This window comes from Sinocyclocheilus grahami, unplaced genomic scaffold, assembly GCF_001515645.1.
Source record: "Sinocyclocheilus grahami isolate Dianchi unplaced genomic scaffold, SAMN03320097.WGS_v1.1 scaffold200.1, whole genome shotgun sequence".
NCBI lineage: Eukaryota > Metazoa > Chordata > Actinopteri > Cypriniformes > Cyprinidae > Sinocyclocheilus > Sinocyclocheilus grahami.
The window spans coordinates 478,456-492,792 of NW_015505379.1; the positions used below are offsets into that span (position 1 = coordinate 478,456).

The following is a 14,337-nucleotide window of genomic DNA, read 5'->3' on the forward strand; positions in this document are numbered from 1 at the left end:
GTCGATATGAGTGTAGTTGACACCCGCCACATTGGCTCCAGAGCTTCCCACTGACGATCTCTCCGCAGTGCACGTCTATCACTGTGAGTGTTGCTGTCAGTCAGTGTCTCTGCTGTGAATGGCTTGCAGACATAGAAACACGTGTACTGTACTAGTGTATTCACTGGAGTCCTAACTGACCACAAGCACTTCACACTGGGTCTTTCATATGTAACTACATCATTAGGCACACATAGAATCTGCACACTGATTGGAACAGGATTTTGGACCATTGAGATTTCACTGGGTAGGGCTACAAATTGTAACACTGCAAAATAAACATCAAGTGACTGGACACAGGTGGCTGACATACAATATTAAATTCAAATATAATTCTATTTAATTTGGCCTAAAAAAAAACAATCACTCATTGTTGAGGGACACACAAATAGGCTAGAAGATACTTATAGGCAATTTTTCAGAAACAAGTCTGTCTTTTTGTAGTTTGATGGCTTGAATGAATCCTTGACTACATATAGAAAACAATCATAATAAAAGTTCCCTTTTCTAATCTTGTTTTTATTTACCAACCTATAAACTAGGGATCCACAATGTTTTGATACTGATAAGCCAATAATTATTTTAATATTATGGTCAATAACTGATAAATTGCATTGGTAAATTTTTTTTTTAATTGATACATTGATAAACTACTAGTTTATTTTATTAGTGTAAGAAGACAGCAAGTGTTATAAAAAATATATACAGATATCAGCATGCACAAATAAAATACCAAAACTGATAAATTAAACATCTCTAATCTGATGTGACCCTCTTTCAACAGAGATGTGACTATTTCACTCATAAAGGCAGCTGACATCTTTATTAAACCCAAACTTTTAATTAATAAAAACAAGTTGCAGGGATACACAGAATTTGAGTAAAACATTCAAATTCTGTACAAATCTGCCATGCCTTCTGCAGAATTTGGTGGGAGCAGATTCAGTGCAGGTCTATATATCAGTTTAATCACATCCTATCCTAAGCTCTTTCATATCTGTATTACAAGTACAATGTAACGTGTCAGCGCATAAGACCAATAGGTGTAAGACAGTGGATTTGCAGTGGATAAGTAGATCAGTTTATTGTCAATACCCGCAGGTCAGCCATTCAGACTCTTCAGCCAACTGTCAGTGCCGGAGGGTGAAGTACTTTGGTTCTATAGCTCATCGTGAATTGCAGGGCCATCAGTGTGATCCAGTGCACCTATCATGAGCAATGCCCCAGTGCTGTTGTCCCTAACTAGTATAATGAAGGAATGATCTGCATAGAAGATTTTTGGCTTCTCCACATCCTCATCCTCATGCATACTGCCTGAGGCTTTCTCACCCTCTCTCATGGCTGTATGTCTTCGCTATATGGGCTGACACCGCATTGGGCAAATTTATTTCCCCTTAATTAATTCTCTGTGTTGTCTCCGAGGGTTTTTCCGGCACTTATAGACGCAGATTCACTCCTGGGCCGCATAGCCTTGACCCGAAGCAGCTTGTTGCCACGATGGTGACATGGTGCCGTGTGTTACTACGACAACGCTGTCTCCAGCAATTAAAGTCATATGCAACATTAGCAGACATCTCCCAGCCTGCATTGTGACAGGCTCTATAAATAGCACCCCTCTTTCTTTGTCTCGCTCCTTCTCCTTGGGATGGCGACACCTCTCGGGATGTGCAGATTTGCTGAGGTCACTTCATTTTTTAAAAACAATCAGCGTTTAAATATTCAACGTGGGCTGTCATCATGCAAGTGTTCACCCTAGAAGCCCCCAGGGCCTGACGGATGAAAAATGCTCATTTCGCATATTCACTTAATCCACATCTCTAAGATGCCACACAGCTATTAGCTTTGAGTCATTTGAAGCTAGTGAAGCTTTGCACTTCACTTCTACAAAATCCAATGCAGCTCACAGGACGCCCCGAAGGAAAAACAGGTAAACCCTCCCTAGGTGCAGTGAGCCCCAAATGAATTAATGACACGTTTGTGGAGAGGAGACATGCCCAGCAGGCAGCTGGGATTGAGTGATGGGTCTGCAGAGGAGTACACTAGTTTCTGCACTGGAAACAGATGAAAGGAGGCTAATAAATATCATGTAGTAATATGGCACACAGACTCCCAACTAATGCAGTAAATGTGATGGGCAGATGGAGGAAAATGAGAGAGGGAGAGAGATGGAGCAAGGAGGAGGGCTGTGTAAACATGGTTCACCTCTAATGCTGCTCATTGGGTGGAAATGGAGCGTCTCTATTTTCTTCTCTTCTCACTCGGTCTTCCTGTCTGTTTCTTTCTCAAGCCAAAGTTTTCTAAATGCAGCCTATCCTTGCGCTCAATTTTTTAAGCAAACTCTGCATTATACTGTAGTATAATTCAGGCGCCTACATCAATAAACACAACTACAAAAACATACAGCTCATGAATAACACACACGAAGAAACTGCCCTAGAGTCAGCTGCATGTTGGATCAAAGCTTATACGTATATAAAAGTCTAAATTAAATCTGTTCATCATATAAAGCTATCGTGTTCCTTTAGAAGACTTGGATTAAACCACTTGATTCATATGGATGTATTTATTAACTTTTTTAAAGTGTCAAAGTTTTGATGTAACAGACTACAAATGGAGGGACAGAAATCCCTTATGTTTCATTAAAAATATTTTCATGTGTGTTTCATAAAATGTTTAATATCTTTGAAATGACATGAGAGTAACTGATCACAGAATTTTCATTTTTTTTTATCAAGTATGAATGATCAATTATGAATCAATGATGAATGATTCAGTGATTTCAAAATATTTAATTATTTTGAATTCAAAAAAAATTAACGCACAAGTTACCCTTTTTTGGTTTATTTTTATTTAATGGATAGTTAGGGCAAATTATTAGATTGCATTTATGACTTGTGTGCCTCAATAAAAAGTATTTTACAATAATTACTTTTATTTCTGATTTGTTATATCTGCTCTGTCGACAACTGAAATTATCTCATCATTTGGCAACAAACCGATGAGGGCAGTAAAAAAAACAAAAAAAAAACTTTTATTTCCATTTTTTTCCCCTTCAGAAGCACTAAAAGAATCATTAGTGGAATTAATAGAATACAGTTTCATAGCTAGCAAGAAATATTTATGACAAATAATAATATAAATTGACTTGCTTTTGGCAGATGTGGTGAAAGGTTTTTACAAGACAGCCACAAACTTCAATAAAACAGGATATGTCAATATTTGTATGAGATTACAAATAAGCATTTTCTCACGGCATGGTACTGTGCTCTAAAACACTTGTCTGATTACAACAGACTTGTCCCAAGTCCTGGCATACACACCATATCCACTTCATGACCTCATCAACGAGTGTGTGTATGCTAGCTTGACTCCCTCTGTCTCTCTGGCACACACAGAGAACTGAGCAATCCAATTACAGCCACACTGGCATCCACAGGCCTTGGCACAGTAAGCGCATGTGTGTGTGTTTTCTCTGTATCCCTGTGTCAGACTCTTAAGGTCAGTGTGTCTGGCTGTGTGTGTTTGCCAGGCATCAGGCAGACGGTGACCCCTCGACCCCTCATGCTCGTTATGGAGTCCAGACTAAATCTCTTGTTAGCCGCTATCGCCTGGCACTAACCGGTCCTGAGCTCCGGCCCCATTGCCTCACCACTAGAGCGGATATTTTTATCTGGCTCGCCCGCTCTCCTGCCCTTTCTATGTCTCTTTCTCTCTTTCCAGCATCTCAACCCCATTTCACCTCCCTCACAACCACTCACCTCTCCAGCTGCACGTCAGTCCAATTTAGGTCATCCTGCCCCGAGCCGGGCCCCCGTAGCCACGCAGCACAGCTACATTAGTGCATACGCAAGCGCACGGATTGGAAATCAGGATAATGGCAGCTCCTCCCGAGACCGAAGAGGTCCATGCGGGAGCATGACAGAAGGCCTAGAGCGACTTGAGAGTGACAGTGTCTGGCGGCCATGTTAAAGGCTGAGGCTCTGAGGCGAGATGATAGATAAAAGGTGGAAATGCTATTAACGCCTCGAGATGGAGGCTGTGTTTGCTCACTTCGACCCGACTGGAGAGGGAGAGGGAAGCTGCACTCAGCGCGCCTCTTCTGTCACTGCCCATATAAAAGTGGAGGAATCAAGTGTCTCTGACCTACAGTGATATTTCTTCAGATACTACAAGAAAGAGTGTGTGTATGTGTGTGGCTGAAAAAAGAAAAAGCTAGATGAGAGCATGAAAGAGCAGAGAAACAGACACAGAGCAGTAAGATGTGGAGAGCGAGGGAGCAGCAGGAGAACTTGTCAGAGAAGTAATACAGCTCTATTCATGTCATGCAGTCATGGCAGGACTTTTCGGCCTCTTTCCGCACGCTGGGTCATCACTTATGTGAACACAGCAAGTACAAAAAAGGGAGTCTTGTCTGGGCTGTCGGTGGGTTTCTTTTAAAGCAAGCCTCTAGGTCTCTCTTGGGCATCCTAACCGCTCATGTTAATGTCAAAATCTTGTTCTTCTGAGCAGAGCTGCATAAGCGGACATGGCATGTGGGTGCTTATATTTCTTGCCTGACATTACAAAACTTTAACAAAACGCTGTCCCGCATTACAGCGACCGTTCACTTCTCTATGCGTCCTGGGAATGGTTGTGCCACGCTTGACCTGTCTAGTTCAACAACTGTCATTTTTGTTGTACCTTTTTCTACTCTATCTGTGTCTTTTAACCTCTGCTTCTCTAAATTCTTACCCTTTTCTGTCACTGCACTCCTCTTGACATTTTTCTTGACATCTGCTGTCTACCACAAGGATAAAACCAACCTTGTGGTTTAGACGGTTTGCCATCTACCTGCAGCATTACCCTGGGACAGTGACCCTAGAGCAGGGGTTTTCAATATGGGCTCTGGGGAGTAGGAACGCATGGGGGCCATAAGGAAGTGCAAGGGGGTCAGCAAAAAATTTGAAAGAAAAACAAAGATTTTATCAAACATAATTTTAGGGCTCTAAGTGTTATCCCATGCACTTAAATATTGAAGAAATATGTTTAATATGACTTTTTCATATTTATTTTCACCAAATTAAATAGGACCATGTGTTTCATTTGCTTTCCAAAGACTGATCAGACTGGCTGTTTATAAAAAAAAAAATAATAATTTAAATGAAAACTGAAATGAAAGAAAATACAATTATATATGATATAAGATTATATATTATGATTAAGTATATTTATTTCAAAATTTTGTTTATGATGTATAAAAATACATATAATATACATACTTATAATATATAATTACAGCATATTTCCCATATCTATGTGTGAAAAAATATACATATAATTTTTTTGGAAAATAAATAAACAAATAACAACATAAAAATCATATATATTTTACCTCTATGATGAGCTGGATGAAAATCGATACAAACATGAGACGATTCAAGTCGGTTGAGATGTTAAACAAATTGCGATACAGGTGGGAGTTTATATAAATGTATCTCTGAGGGGAACTGAACTGACTGTCTTCACAAAAGTTTAGATGGTATTTTCTTTTCATCTTGCCTCTGTATAATGCATATTAAAGTGTTTATAAATGCAGAGCTGCTTTATTTTACAGCGGTAACCAAGGAAACGCTGTATTGCCGCTGTTCCATAAGCACCACCTGCTGTCAGAGAGTGAATCTGCATCTCATTCAGCCCGTCTGGAATTTGTTTCGTGCGGGTATGTTTTTAGTAGTATGTTTCACAAAGCTAAAGTCAGACCATTCTGTTTTTGCTTCAAATTTCGAAATCATACAATCTAATTTAAATAAAAAACTACTCATGCTGCATGTGTGTAGCATTTTTGTTTGGATTTTCATTAAAATGCAGTGGTAACCTCTTATTTCAAAAAGGAAAGAGCACAGGCAAAGCCTTAATTTCTTTACACGAAGAGAATTCCTTTATTTGTATTATATATTTATTTGATTTGGGATTTGTCTTAATTTCAATTTAGTTTTGTTATTTGACATATTTCAGATTAACAAAGAAATGTGCAGCATTTTGTCTGAGAAATAATAAAAGATCAGATTTTCATTTATAATTTGTCTTAAATCTCATTTTGTAAAAAAAATTATAATAATGAGAGAATCGAATCATGAAGTAAGTATTGTGAATCATATCGCATCGTGAGTGAATCGTTACATCCCTAACCTCTACCATATGTGACGTACTCTTATCAATTTGAATCGGAAGTCACAAAAAGTTGTCTTTGTAGAAATAAGCAAAAACACATTTTTAAATTGTCAATTGTATCATGAAATTCACAAAAAACAATAAGTCATAATGACTACACACATCTATACATTAGGGATGGGAAGATTCCCCGATTCGCTCGGTGCATCGGCATAAAAATTTAACGATGTGATGCATCGGTTTAAGAAGTGTGCATCGGCTACAAGTTGGCATTTATATCGCTATGCATCGTTTCTAACATATTTGCATCGGTAAAAAATTAATATATTATTAATATATAATTACTAGTGGATGCGCTATACTTTTATTGTTTAGAAAGTGACCAATATTTTATATGTGGATTGATTTCTCCTCTCTAAACTGTTCAACTCTCAAGCACGTTCTCTAATCACTGCTGCTGCATAGGGATGGGCGGATCGATCCTTAAGTATCGATACTTTCGATACTGATGTTGTATCGAAAGGATCGATCCTCACATAAAAATATCGATTCTAAAGTGCATTTTTTAACCATTAATTGTATTTATTTATCGGGAAATTTGGTGCATAAAAAGTGGAAAAATAGACTATATTATCGAATAATTGTGTTGGATAGATCCATTTCTCCTGCTCATCGGAACACACGCAAATGCTGTAAGACAGAACCAATCAATCACAGACAGCATTCGCTGCTGACGCTTCGCTCACAGTGACACTGAAGACTGGAGTAATGATGCTGAAATTTTTTTATAATATAATTTTTTTTTTTTCAAATAAGTGCAGCCTTGGTGAGCATGAGACTTACAAAAATATTACAAAATTTTACTGACCCCAAACCTTTGTGTACATGTAATATTTATTTTTAATTGGCTAGTTTGTGCAAGTAAATTTATTTAAACTGGTTGTTAAAAGTTCAAATGGATTGTATGTTCTGTAATTGCTGTTAATAAATCTGTCAGAACAAAATGTGCTAAAGTTTCAGCTTTAGGGGTACAACAGCCTGGCAGCCTTTTACAAAAATTGACCATGATTTTATTACAGTAACCACAGTATTTGTAGTATAACTGCCGTAACCACAAATTTAGCATGGTAATACTGTAACACCATGTTTATTTTTCATGAGGTACCCTCAAAAGTGCGCCTTTGTAACTTATCTACTCTTAAAGCATGCATACTTGAACGGTACTAATATGCTCCCTTTTGGAGGTATAGTTGCACCTTTGAGGTTACTGCCCCAGTAAAGGGCTAAAATACAATTATAGCATATTTTTCATATATTTTCTGACAGCGTAAACAAAAAAAGCTTATGAAATGTTAAAAATCATGGCTTTAAAATCTAATATTAAGTGAGTATAATTACTGATTATATTCTTTTAATAATTTAACAGAGCAGTTTAGTTTAGAGGTATCGGTATCGATATCGACGATACTGGGCTTGAAAATATCGGTATCAGATCGAAAATAAAATAAGAGGTATCGCCCATCCTTACTGCTGCGTGATTGTGATGCATCACCACAACACTACAGAGACCAAAACCTGACTTGAAATAACCTAACAAATCAATCGGGGCTAAAGCGGTTCCATAAATGACAAATTAAGTTCACACAATCTCACTAATTTGTGCACGCTTATTCTTAAGCAGCCCTTAATGATCGATCATGGATCAAATCGATCCACCGAATATATCTGTGCTGTTTGAGACATTGTGTTTTCCTCAGTGCATAACTGACATGTCACAGGTATATTTTTCCATCTGTAAATGTCAGAAAGTCACGCAAACGTATTAATTTTGCTGTCAGGAGTGGGCGAGGCTGATGTAAGTGAACGAGCGCTGCTGCGCGCATGCACGCTAAACAGACAGAGTGCAATCGAATAGGAACGCAATAATTCTGAGTAAAATATACATTTTGCTAAAATATTTGTTGTTGGACATTAAATGTGTCTTTTGTAGAATTTTAAACCTACATATAAGTGTATTTTTATGATAGCAGTAACTGTAAAGTGACTATTGTAATAGGTAAATCAAATGTAAGCTAGTAGGCTACTAATTACTAAGCTCAAATGAGTTAATGTGTGTTTCTTATAGCAGTTAAAATATAATCATTTTCTTTATTTATTTTAATTTTTATTTAGTTATTTTAATGCTTTAAAGAGCCATTTTAGATTGTAATGTTCTAATGTTCTGCTATCTGTTCTGCAAACTATAAAAGGTACAGCCGTCATAAAACCAGAGAGAAAGGCTGCATGGCTAGAAACTAGGGCTGCACGATCAATCGAAATGGAATCGAGATCTCGATTCTACAGAATCTGCGATTGTCATGCGTATCTTTCAGTGAAGCACGGTTCTGTGATCAGCAGTAAATCTCCATCCAAAGGCCAGAGGGCGCTCTCGCGCTGAAACTCCAAATACGCCTCGCAGAAAAAACCCAGAAAATGCCTATTCCTGCAGCTGAATAAACAACAGAAGATTCAACTGCTTTCATTGATTCAACGTGACTAATAAACACACGACTGCGGCAATATACGGTTTATCAGAGTTCTTATTATGATTTTCATTAAAATAAAGTATATTTATAATACAATGCCTTTATCACTGCTTAAATACTATGAAATATGTTGCGTGCCTTATTCTATGTAAGAAGCCACATTATCTCACAGAAGGCTTTATTTCAAACACTCGACTGATGTTATGAAGTGAGTTTGGAGTAAAAATATGTTATTAAATGTGGTATTTTCACATGCTTTCAGATGGAGCAGCATTTACTTCACAGAGCCGTAGTTCACTGAGAAGCTGTGCAAATAGCTGTCATTATCGCGAACGATTTCTTCGATTTCAGAATCGCGCAATAAAAAGCAATAAAAACTTGTCTGTGAACTACAGCTATGTGTAGTAAATTCTGCTTCATCTGAAAGTTCGTGATGATGATTTCCTGCTGATTACAGAACCGGCATTACTATCAAAATGCGCATGACAATCGCATTCGATTAATCGTGCAGTCCTACTAGAAACTGTAAAAAAAAAGTCAAATAATAGTATGTGAGAGAGTAGTAATATCATTGGGTTCCTATTGGTCAGTGTTAGAGGAACTCCGCTTAGTCTGACAGTTAACCTGCTTTAGACCAGGTCAGTTTCCCAGCATAAGTTGCCACAGTTGCTAAGCTTGATCTAGGCCCATGTTAAATTTGCTTTATGGAACCAAATCATTTGACAATGAGTCAGACTAACTGAAATAAGCCTTATGATACAGGCCTCGGGGCATTAAAAGTGATCATATTTTCTCCATTGCATCGTATTGCATCGAATCGCATTATTTTGAATCGAATCGAAATCGAATCGCACTGCATCGTAACGGGGTGAATCATATCGCATCGGTAGCTGCTTCATATGTATCTTTAATGTATCGTATCGTTGGCTGTGCATCGAGATGCGTATCGTATCGGAGTCGGAGATGCACATCTCTACTATACATACAATACATTAGTTAGTATGTATAGTACAATTAGTTGCATCCAAAAAAAAATTGAGAGCAAAAGAAAGTAGTTTTTGACCACAGAAAATGTCAAGAATGTCACAGGTGATCAATATATATAAATAAGGAATCAAATAAATAAATATTTCACGGATATAAGAGGACAGAAAAAACAAAAGAAAAGAAGACTGCAGAAAGAAGTGCAGGCAAATATGAAAGACGTAAAGAGAGAAAAGGAGTGTTTGACAAAGAACGAGTGCGAGAGACGAAAAGGGGTGAGACAGAAGATGAGATACAGGGACTCTGACCAGCTAGAAACGAGAGAAAATGAGAGGGCAAGACACAAAGATTGAGGTGGCGGATGAAGTGATGAATAAAGAAAGGGAGAGTGGGAGGAACCAGTGGACTCTGGGCAGGAGATAGATGAGCTGAGGTCAGACGCTGAGAGAGGGAGGACGGAGCGGTAGCTGGAGAGAGAAAAGACGAATACGAAGAACAGGCAGGGAGACAGGAAAGAGACGAGGAAGGAGAAACAAGACTGAAGTGAGCGAGGAAAGAAGAGAGCCAGCAGCATATGTCACAAAATCATTCATCAAGCTCCAAAACACTTCACCTCCACAATCCAAGAGAAGAGCACTACGAAGGCGCACTTGACATTTCCACCCACCGCAAGAAACCAAATGTGCTTACCCACAAGCCAATCATACCAGACACGGTCTCATCCACTGAACTCAACAGCCCAAACACGCCCAACACAGTCACTGTCACTCTCTGTCGTCCAAATCCAGATCTGTTCAGCAGTGCAGACAGAACCATCTGTGCTATTCTACAACTCTGTCACTCTTTGCTGTCTAAGTCCAGGCTAATTCCTGTAGCCGAGCTGCTGGAGAGACTCTTGCTGAGCTTCTAAGCCAGGATGTCATCTCTCTGAGGGCCCAGACCTTGAAGGAGCACAAATGTTTGGGATGCCAGGAGAGTCATTAGTCTGTATGGGAAACACTTAGAGGGATTAAGGCATGCAATTATAGGACGACTTTCTGTTGAGGTCTATATTGCACAACAAGAATAGAGTGCTGCAGTTGTGATGTCAAAACCTAGAAGACTAATTTGCCATGGGTTCCCTCGAGATTTTCCTATGGGTTTTTATAATGGGGTTTTCAATTTATAAGTAAAACGTGGTCTGTGGTAAACATAAACTTATGATACTTTGATGTTATGCACTAAAATGGAAATTAGACACACCAATAGTGAAAATGCCAATTTTGCATTTTATGTAAATTTTTTTAGGTCTATTTTAACTAAATTAGAATGTTTGGTGTGTGAGTGTATGCTGTTTACTACAATAAATACAGTAATATTATGAAATATTATTACAACTTAACAACCTAACAAAAAAAATTATAATTTATTCCTATGATGGCAAAGCTGAATTTTCAGCAGCCATTACTCCAGAAACTTCAGTGCCACACGATCCTTTTTCTGAAATCATTCTAATATGCTGATTTGCTGCTCAAGTAACATTTATTTTTATTATGCACCCTCTTAATGCTATTATAATGAGATTTTGGCAAATATCTCATAATCGCAGCAAGCATAATCGCATTAACATAGTAAAATCGTACGCCGATTTTAATCGAAATATACAGGCATGTAAACACCTTAATCGCAGTATTGCCGCTCTGACCAAAGTGCGCATGTGCTTGTGACATACATGACTTGACGTGCACCTGTAATAATACGCAGATTAGAAACGATGGCGGGAAAGAAAGCATCGCATTTCTGGGGAAAACACAACTCGCTGCCACCATCTGTTCCTTAAATTCATCCAGAAACGGCGAGTAGAACGCGACGGCAGTGTAGGCAAACGAATTGCCATCACATTTCTATGGCACCGAAAAAGCATGGAATACAACCATACAAACGTGTTGTGCATTGGACGTAAATAAATTAATCCATCATTTGTGATGTGCAGTGGGATACATGAATAATGGCAGTAAAAAAATAACCACAATTCATAGCTAATAATAATAATAATGGAAATTGCATGTAAATGGGAGTGAAGAGCTTTGCTCTTGACATGTAAACATCATAATGCGATTAAGTCCTTACTCTGATTATTGGAAGTAATCGCATTATTCGTGCACATGTAAACGTAGTCAGTGTTGAAAACAGTTGTGCTGCTTAATATTTTAGTGGAAATTCTGATATTTTAAGTATTATTAGATTTTTTTTTTTTGCAATCATGCCTTATTATTTTCTAAAAAAAAAAAAAAAACAACTGTAAAGACCCCAAACTTTTGGAAGATACTTTAATCTACACTAACGTGTTAGATAATGACAGTACTTACCAGATTCACAAGGCAGAAGCAGAACACAAATCACATAGAAACTTAACACCTAGCAACCACCTAAAACACCTTAGTAACCACATATGAACCACTAAGACAAGAAAGTCTTAACTCTGGCAGTCAAACAAAATTGATTTTGCAGAGACAAGCAATTAAATCTAGTTTTAATTAAAATAATGCTTTTGTTACCTAAATTTTGATAAGGTTTAAAATGGACCAAAATGAATGACATGGCAAAATATTGAGTGAATTTAAAAGATATATTCATTAAAAGACAAAATCTTTTCCTTTTTTATGACAAAAAAAAACTCTGTAAAAAACTTCCTGATCACAGGTCAATAAAGCAACATGCTGCCTGCTGGTGTTCAAAAAGAGAGCAGCACAAGATGGCAATGGAAGCACTTACAATGCACATCTGAGGAATGTTTTAAAGAATAAAGACCATAGCTCAGTGTCCTAAGACACATAAAACCGCATTCTAAAGCCTGACTGCAATTTCATTGCAAACACAATTTCCATTAAAAGGAAAAAGCTTTCCCACTGAATGAAAATAATCTATGACCTATGGTTCGTTCTCATTATGCTAACGTCATATCTGGATATCTTCCATTAGCTTTCTAAATTAGTTTTATCTACATTGTATGTTAAGAATATTTATCTATAACTTAATGTTTTGAAATTGTATTTCACACACTCATAATGGCCGTGTAGGAAGTGATATGTACAATATTTAGACTATTACCTGTAGACTGACGGTGCTGCTTATCTTGGTTCTCGGGAGGGATAATGCCATACTAGTGGAGTTCAGTTTCTCCAACCACTTCTCAACCCGATCCTGGGTCAGCAGACGGTCCAGCCGAGCCAAATTCTCCACATGGAAGGGCAAAAGCAGCACCATGCTGGCCTTCCCTTCCCACAGGCCCAGTTCCAACACCTGTACCATGTTCTCCATGTCCTCATAGTGACGGTATACGCCTGGGAAAACAAACATTTGGTAGTTTGGATGTCTTTGTTGTGTATTTCAATGATAAAAGCCTGATGGAACTTACCTGATCTGTGCATCATGGGAACTTTAGTGTATCTGGTACCCAAGAAGCTCCGCAAATCTTGGTTTTCATGGTAAAAGCCTCGATCCCAAAATCCTACAAACAGAAAAAATCCACTTAAAACACATGTGAATAGATGAACACGACTTGGACATCATGACCCAGACATGCACAAACAAGCATTTTAACATTCTGACACAAACTTTTAGAAAACGTAGAGTACAATCATCTTACAGCCATGCTGTTTGGATCTGACATACATCAAGGCTTTGATGAGTCAAATCATACAAAGGAATATCACAGACTCAATGCCAGAAAAAGAACCAAAGATAAAAAGAAAAGGCGAGAGGAAGGGTGCAGGGGAGGCAGAGGCATAGGACATATTATTACAGCCCATTACACCCCATTAAATTCACTGACAAAGATGAGATTCGATAAAGAGACTATTAGCAGTATTACAGTCACATGTTCTTTTCCACAGTCTTTTCACCTTATTGGATTAGTCAAGGGAAAGATAAAGAATGGGAGAGAAAAAAAGAGTGAAAAAAGCAGTATCAAGTCAAATCAAATACTAAGGATGATTACAAGACAATATGGGGTTAAGCCAGGCCGTTTTATTGTAATTCGCAGCACCAGAAGTACTACATTGCTCTTCAAGAGGAGTGAAGAGACAAACAAATAAGGCAGTCAACAGCCTCTGCAACTCAATTTGAACCCTGCCACATGTTATGTGGACCTACACTGACCCCAAAAATTATTTGGACACAATGGACACTTAAGCCACACTTAAAATATCTGAATATAATTGCATGAGATACGAAATGTTAAAGTGTGACCTGCAAAAATTCTGAATTTTTTACCCAGAAATCTCTTTATTTTTTTTAGCCATTTTTACAATTGTTTTTAAACGATGGGTCTCAAGGACATTTTTAGTGAATGTGTTCACTAACAATGTGTCACACAGGTCAGGTGTCCTGGCTGAGTTACCACTGGTGCAGCTTGTCACATTAACTGCAAACATGGACACTAAACCTACGTTTTGAGTATATGTATATGAGTGTATGTATTGAAGTAAATGAAATGAAAAACTTTCAAAGAATCCTGAAAAAGTAAATGTATAACAGTGTTGTTGCTGTTGTCAACACTAATAATAATAATATGATGATATGTTTCTTGAGCTCCAAATCAGCATATTAGAATGATTTCTGAAGGATCATGTGACACTAAAGACTGGAGTAATGGCTG

At 37.9% G+C, this 14,337-nt stretch overlaps 1 protein-coding gene across 1 annotated transcript; it reads right to left on the reverse strand.

Annotated features, from left to right (window-relative positions):
- Positions 1-811: 811 nt before the first annotated feature.
- Positions 812-14,113, reverse strand: LOC107595323 (serpin H1-like). Its single transcript, XM_016285692.1, has 5 exons — positions 14,043-14,113; positions 13,096-13,208; positions 12,789-13,021; positions 10,640-10,697; positions 812-1,380 (listed from the first exon to the last, which is right to left on the reverse strand). The coding sequence occupies exons 1-5, from the start codon at positions 14,111-14,113 to the stop codon at positions 1,199-1,201; spliced, it is 657 nt and encodes a 218-aa protein (XP_016141178.1). The 3' UTR covers positions 812-1,198.
- Positions 14,114-14,337: the final 224 nt, after the last annotated feature.